Source organism: Rutidosis leptorrhynchoides, chromosome 1 (assembly GCF_046630445.1).
Source record: "Rutidosis leptorrhynchoides isolate AG116_Rl617_1_P2 chromosome 1, CSIRO_AGI_Rlap_v1, whole genome shotgun sequence".
NCBI lineage: Eukaryota > Viridiplantae > Streptophyta > Magnoliopsida > Asterales > Asteraceae > Rutidosis > Rutidosis leptorrhynchoides.
This window is the reverse complement of record NC_092333.1, coordinates 488,590,441-488,598,032: the sequence shown is the minus strand read 5'-3', so window position 1 is coordinate 488,598,032 and position 7,592 is coordinate 488,590,441. Positions and strand designations below refer to the sequence as shown.

General features: G+C 36.6%; 1 protein-coding gene across 1 annotated transcript; it reads left to right on the top strand.

The window, feature by feature from the left end:
* Positions 1 to 257: 257 nt before the first annotated feature.
* On the top strand, positions 258 to 7,289 carry LOC139840565 (BRCT domain-containing protein At4g02110-like). Its single transcript, XM_071830828.1, has 10 exons — positions 258 to 356; positions 518 to 607; positions 1,220 to 1,324; positions 1,523 to 1,624; positions 1,700 to 1,784; positions 3,085 to 3,154; positions 3,315 to 3,359; positions 3,467 to 5,944; positions 6,408 to 6,624; positions 6,762 to 7,289. Exons 1-10 carry the CDS (start codon positions 258 to 260, stop codon positions 7,287 to 7,289), a joined length of 3,819 nt encoding a protein of 1,272 aa, XP_071686929.1.
* The last annotated feature ends 303 nt before the right edge of the window (positions 7,290 to 7,592 follow it).

Genomic DNA, 7,592 nt, shown 5'->3' with positions numbered 1-7,592 from the left:
GGACATTTTGTTTTTTTTACCTCGGTTTTCAAAACTTGCAGCGCTACTTCACAAACTTTTATTTTTTCTCCCGCCTATTTTTAAAATAAAAACTTAACAAAACCCAAAATTAACTGTGAAATACCCACTGTACCCTTCAACGCCATTCATCCAAACCCCCAATCACCCTCCTTCTCCGAGAAGCTTTCATACAACTTCGTAGTCAACTACCATTTTTACTCCTTTGCTGAGATTTCATTCATGATCGCCAAATAACGATGCAAAATATTCAAACTTCATCCTTTGACCAGCCATCTCAACCATTTATTGGCGTCCGTTTCGTTCTTTTTGGCTTCGATCCAATCCATAAATCTCAGGTTCAAATTATCTACTTTTTTATTAATTTATGTTTCGATATTATGTTATATTACTTTTCACTTATTTATTTGGCTTAGAATTAGGTTTTATGTCTGGATTTTGTTAGTTAGGGGTTTTAGAATTTATTAGGTTTTATCTAGTTGAATAATAATACATACAGGTTTCACGGAAGCTTGTTGATAACGGTGGCGTTGATGCTGGTCAGTATGGTCCAAATTGTACTCATGTGATTGTTGATAAACTTACTTATGTAAGTTCATCTGTGTTATAACGTGTCAATTGTAATGTGTGTACTGTTATTATAAGAATATAGGTGTGTCCATTGGCTTTTAGAACTCATGATTTAGACATAGAATCCGATTGCGTAGGAACGTATGAATATAGTACTTGTTTATTGTTATATTAGTAGTAGAATATTCGGTGACGGAACCAGAAATTTTTTCACCGGGAGGCAAATTTTTTTTTTAAAAGCGTTCACATTCAATGCAACTTTTTTAAGCGAAATATGGAGGCTTTTAGGTAAAATATGGAGACTTTTGGGTAAATCTGAAGGTTTTTAGGCAAAATATGGAGGCGTTTGGGTAAAATATGGAGACTTTTGGGTAAATATGAAGGTTTTTGGGCAAAATATGGAGGCTTTTGGGCAAATTATGGAAGCTTTGGGGGCAAAATATGGAGGCTTTGGGGGCAAAATATGAAATCCAAAATTTTAAGCCTGGAAATTTCAAATCCATTAGGGGCGGGCGCCCCCAGTCCTTAACTACTTTCGGCCCTGAGTATATTATATAATGTAAATGTGTATTATATAAATATATAACGTGTCAACTGGTATTAAGGACTGATGAATTATGAATTTTGGCAGGATGATCGGGTGTGTGTTATGGCTAGACGAGATGGAAAGAAATTAGTTTCTAGTCTTTGGGTTGAACACAGTTTTGATGTGGGAGCACCTGTGAAGACAATGGAGGTTAGTAACCCTAAATCCCTAATTGAATTTTGATTCATGTGAATGCAACTTATTTTGTAGGATATATGAACTTTATAAGTAACAAATCTCATTATGTCTTGATCTTAACTTGCCATTTTTAGCAACATTAATTACTGGGTACAACTTACATTTGATGATAATGCTGTTCATGTTATATAATGTTTCTATCTTTAACAGATTATGTACAAACCAGTGAAAGATTTGAACGGAATTCCAGGTGCTAAGTCGCTTGTCATATGTTTAACTGGATATCAAGGTGTTGATCGGGAGGACATTATGGTGCGTTTTACTTCGATTTGTTATTTAAAGAATTATGTTTACATTTTTTAACATGTTCTGTATTTCGTATTTCAGATGATGGTTTCGTTGATGGGTGCACAATTTTCAAAACCATTGATAGCAAACAAGATTACTCATCTAATATGCTACAAATTTGAAGGCATGTTATTTTGTATTATTGGCTTATAATTTAGCAAACTAGGTTAGGTATACTTTCTTATTTTATCTCTTCAGGCAGTATATTTTGAGGAAAATACAATTTTTTCGGTTTTTAAACAACAGAATGTGTGTCTAGTTATTGGTATGTTTATTAGTGTAACGCCATTGGCATGGTTGTAAAATCTATGATTACGCCAACTAGTCCTTGACTAGTCTTACTTGGCAAATCTATTCTGTCAAAGTTGTCAAAAGTCCAATTTATTCAGTCAAAGTTGGTCAATTTTAATATGACTTTTAAAGTTGGTCAACGTCTAACAAGTCCCCTCTTAGTCTCCATCCTGGCCTATTAGTCCCTGCAAGGTCCCGACCGACTAGCGACTTTTACAACATTGGCCTTTGGCATGGCTGCAAAACTCGGCTGACTCGGCCGAGTTCTCGGCGATAACTCGGAAAAATTGTTCAACCGAGAAATCGGTGCTAACTCGCTCTATTACTCGGTCAACGCCGGTCAACGTCAGTCAACGTCGTCGGAAAACTCAAAAATTGACTGGAAACGAGGAACGATGATGAAAAAAAACAGAAACGGGAAAGAAGAAAGGATTGAGGAAGAAAACAAGACGAGATCTCAGATCCATAGCGAGCTTGTAAAACAAGATCTGGGATTTTTTGGAAATTGGATGGTGATACGTTTTTCAAGAGAGAGTGCTTTTACTTTTTACAACTTGTTTTTATCATATGTCTGATGATGGAGTGATGCTCTTTGAGACTTTGAGTACCATATACGAGAGTATTTATTTTTAAAATATTTTAATTCAATATTCTTTTATCAAATGACAATAATAACCCCTAAACTTTTACTAAACTTTAATACCAAGAACAAAATTTATATGCACTCTTAAAATAAATATTTATATTTACATATTTAACATATATATTTATAAATTTTATATATTTAACATATATATATTCATAAAATGTTTGTTTATAGCTAATATATATATTATATATCTATAATATATTGAAAATATTTAGTTATATTAGAAAAGTCAACAAAAGTCAAAATCCGAGTACTCCTCCGAGTACTCCCCGAGTCGCCGATTACTCCTCAAAAACCTCCGGCCGAGTACTCCCTGAGTCGCGAGTTTTACAACCTTGGCCTTTGGTATAACACTCTACTATGATCTCATGTAGGAGTAATTCCGTCCATCTTATGATTTGTCATTACTTTATGTAATTTGTACATTAGGATCACTTTGGCTTTGCGTGTAAAGTATACAACTTTTTTCATTTTAATTTGATAGGTGAGAAGTATCTACTTGCGAAGAAGATTAACACAATAAAGCTTGTCAACCACAAGTGGTTAGAAGACTGGTATGTTTTTGATACGCTGGCCTACTATAGGCCATCTTTATTGTTACCTTATTTTAACATATACTACTTATACGTACATGCTGGTTTAAATATTTTTTTAAGTTGCTGTGAAATTTGAATATCTTTAAACTTGATTTTTTATCTTCATCTCTTTTTTTAGTTTAAAGGCTTGGGAGGTCGTCTTCGAAGATGATTATAGTAAGAGGTGAGACAATACTTTTATATCTTTGAGTTGGATATGTATACACGCGTCGACGTCGTATTGTAGTTTATATTTTATTAAATCTGAATATGTTTTCCTTCATCCAACAGTGGGTATGAGTTGGAGTTGGAAGCTGAAGCACAAGATTCAGAAGAAAAACAAGAAGGCGTTAACGGGGTTGATTATGCTGAAGACACGGTGCAAGTGACTACGAAAACGAATCCCGTTCCTTTTTCTAATTCACACGAGATAAGAAGTAACACTAAAAGTGTTATAGGTGTTACTTGTGAGCCGTCTAATTCATATGAAGGAATAACCAAGAGTTCAGCAGCAGTAAACAGAAATATTCATGCATCTGCAGTCAATAAATCTCCTTTAAATGAAACAAAAAAGGTTGTCAATTCAAGTTGTGATAAGGATGAGCCCATTAGAACCACACCTCCTACAATGCACACGACTACAAGCAACAACAGCAGTGCTAATAGACTGAACAAGCTTAATTTCGTTGACGCCTTTAATGCGTCGTCTTCTTTGGTAGAGAAAATCAACGAAGAGCAAAAATGTTCATCCTCTCGTAAGAGGAAAAGTTCGCATTTACAAAGTGCATTTGAGGTGCTGAAAAACGGCCCACCTGTTGAAGCTGCTACAAGTCCTGGGAAATTATTACCCTCCAACGTTACAGCATGTAACACCTCAAGCTCTAGGGGTAAAAATGTAAATCTGCCCATCTCTAAAACTCCCACTTCTAAGATTGTGCGAGGCGAAGGCTTAGTTGCAGTGCAAAGATCACTGAAAGAGTACGCAAAAACCAGCTTAGTTACAAATATTGACAACAGAGATTTGGGTATGGAAAACAATGTGATGCTAGGACTTGAGAAGTCATCTTCTGCAGCTGGAACTGATCTTTCGAAATCCAGTACTGATGTTGGATCAAATTTAAAACCTGTTAGGAGGAAGTCATACGGCAAGAAAATTTCAGCTCCAAATCAAAATTTTGATAAAACAGAAACTGTGAATCAGAAAGGTTACATTCATATGAAAAGAAGTGAGCCAAGAATTGATGCAACAACTTCTATGGCTGATATAGTGGGGCCGACTGATAATGAGGATCGCTTTACGTATAAAAAGTATGAGAAACCTACCCGGGTGGCCAAATCAGGTTTGGAGAAGGAGATGGAAGTTAATGATGGATTACAAGTTGAGAATATGTTTGGGAACAAACATAGTGATCTAAAAAACACCGTTGACATTGTGATGGAAGGGAATGCAGAAGGGGATGCACATGATGTAGATCAAAATATTGATAAAGTTTATGAGATAAAGCACTGCGGAAACCTAAATACTTTTAAGAGTAAGGTTTCAGTCGACAAGTCTGTTGATACTCACATTCTCGTGAGTGATGAGGCGTCTAGCGGCAAGAAGAAAGGTATGAAAAGGACTAGTCTTTCAGTGAATCGGGCAACTGCTAAAACGGCTACAAAAAAGAAGGAACTTGCAATTGAGAGACCAGAAATAAGGGTAGACGCAACTCCAAATCGAGTTGGGAAAACCAAAAAACATGTCAACGATGGTGAACCAGAAGACACTGATGATATAGTGATGGAAGAGAGAACAGAACAGGATCAAGCTGTTGCAGATCAAGAAAATAATATAGTTGACGAAATGATTGAATGTCGGAATGTAATACCTGTAACAAATAAAGTGCCAATAGAGGTAATCGATGTTTTTGAGAATCATGCGAGTAATAAGACATCTAGAGGGAAGAAAACTGGTAAAAAAGGAACTGCTGTTTCTGTCAAAGGGGTAACTGATAAGACGACTGCTAAAAAGAAGGAAGTGGCCATGAATAATGTAAATGATTTGGAGAACTCGATGGCTATGAAGGGATCAGATGATGCTTGTAATGATCCCGAGCAGAAGAATAAAGAGGTTGATTCAGAAAAGAAAGGAACTAAGAAAAGTAAACATTTGCCGAGTAAACCTAAGAAAGATGCCACTTTATCTGTCAAAGAGGTAACTGTTAAAACGAAAAAAAATTCGAGTCACGATACCAATGAGAAGGCAGAAGTTAGAGAAGAAGTGGCTGCGAAAACCACGAAAAATGATAATCGTATTGAGAACTCGTTGGAAGTGATTACAGTATCAGGTGTTTGTAGTGATTTAGTGCAGAAGGATGATATTGAGAATGTTGTGAACACAAAGGCAACTAAGACAAATAAACGTTTGAGTAAAACTAAGACGAATAATGTTGTTACGAATGGAAATCCTACTTCAAGCGGCTGTTCATTGGAAGCACAGAAGGAGAATATCGATATTCCTGTTGATCGAAGTACTGGTAACAAACAGGTTATTGAGAAGATTACTCCTAAGGCTGGAAAGTTGAATTCAGATAGAGTTAAAGTCGAACCAATGTGGTTTATATTGGCTGGAAATAAGCTGCAAAGGAGGGAGTTTCAACAGATCATTCGGAGATTGAAAGGAAGAGTATGCAAAGTCTCTCATCAATGGTCTTATCAGGCAACTCATTTTATCGTGCCAGATCCGATACGAAGAACCGAAAAGTTCTTTGCTGCTGCTGCATCTGGAAGGTAAAGGTCTTTCAGTTTTACTGTTTAATGTCTTGTTTAAGTACCTAGTTTTTTTTTTCCAAAATTTATTGAACATCTGGTTTACATATTGAAATTTTGCTATCGGATTTCTCATGTAACAATAGATGTCCAACTTTTATCGTATGAAAGCTTATGTTTGTTTAGTTTGACACATAGGAAACTGAAATATCCGAATAAATAGGTAGAAGGTTTTTCACTGTTCGGGCTACCAGGGATGGCGAGTAATCTGACCCCGTACTCTGATGTACACAGCAGGATTACTCTCTGGCTGTTTCCAACCCATCATCCCTGACCACCACTGAATATTCGTCCTAGACAGGATTCGAACCTGAACCGCTTGCAAGGAACTCAGGCCCCAACCACTGAGCTATCTTGTGATGGTTTGAAATATCTGAATGCGTTTTTTTTTCTTCTTGTAACAAATAATTCTTGCAAAATGCAGGTGGATTATGAAGACTGATTACTTGTCGGCAAGTAACCAGGCAGGAAAATTCTTACCAGAGGAGGCATATGAATGGCACAAGAATTGTCTAAGTGAAGACGGTCAAATTAATTTGGAGGCCCCACGGAAGTGGCGCCTTCTGAAGGAGAAAACAGGTCACGGTGCCTTTTATGGGATGCGTATCGTTATCTATGGCGAATGCATTGCCCCTCCTTTGGTATTATTTACACTTTATCTATTACAGTATATCTTTATTATTATGATCATGCTTCATATATTAGTAGTAGTATTAGGAGATAGCAGATCTTTTTATCATGTGCTTTATTCTTAATAATATTTTGTATTTCGTTTCAGGATACTCTGAAGCGTGTTGTGAAGGCTGGAGAAGGGACCATATTGGCAACTTCCCCTCCATACACTCGGTTTCTAAACACTGGTATCGATTTTGCGATTGTTAGTCCAGGTATGCCACACGTTGACGTATGGGTTCAGGAATTTTTAAGACACGAAATACCGTGCGTATCAGCCGATTACCTGGTGGAATATGTATGTAAGTCTGGATACTCACTTGACAAACATATCCAGTACAATACAAACGCATGGGCTGAGAGATCATTTAAGAATTTACAAAACCGTTTAAACGAAGAGGCTACGGAGCCCAGATCGCCAGATAGTGATGATGTGGAATGTGAGGTTTGTGGGTCACGTGACAGAGGTGAGGAAATGCTGATATGTGGCGATGAAAGTGGCTCGATTGGATGCGGTGTTGGCACCCATTTCGACTGTTGTGATCCACCCTTAGATAATATTCCAGAGGAAGATTGGTTCTGTCCTAAGTGTATCAAGACAACTAAAAAGAGCAGTAAAAGGAAAGGCAAGTAAACTAGTCATTTTCATTCACAAATTTTTTTTTTAGTTTTATATAAGTAGAAGGTAGATTATGTGTATTTGGTGTGCATATGTACATACTGCAAAATAATTATGCTTATTGGATTTTAAATTATATGTGGATGTGGAACTAACATGTCATGTACTATTGAGGTCACAAGGGGGAGTTTTTGTAAGGACAAAGTAATGTCATGTATTAGTCCTTTTGGATCATGGGTTTTATAAGAAGATTGGTCTTGATTGTCAGTATAGATAAGGCCCAGTGGTCCCAGCCCATGATTAAGTATTCAACCTGAT

Excerpts from the sequence above, each read along its gene's own strand:
- LOC139840565 (XM_071830828.1), top strand. The coding sequence starts at position 258 with ATGCAAAATATTCAAACTTCATCCTTTGACCAGCCATCTCAACCATTT. Across the intron at positions 3,155-3,314 it reads CACAAGTGGTTAGAAGACTG|TTTAAAGGCTTGGGAGGTCG; the intron begins GTATGTTTTTGA and ends CTCTTTTTTTAG. Across the intron at positions 5,945-6,407 it reads GCTGCTGCTGCATCTGGAAG|GTGGATTATGAAGACTGATT; the intron begins GTAAAGGTCTTT and ends TGCAAAATGCAG.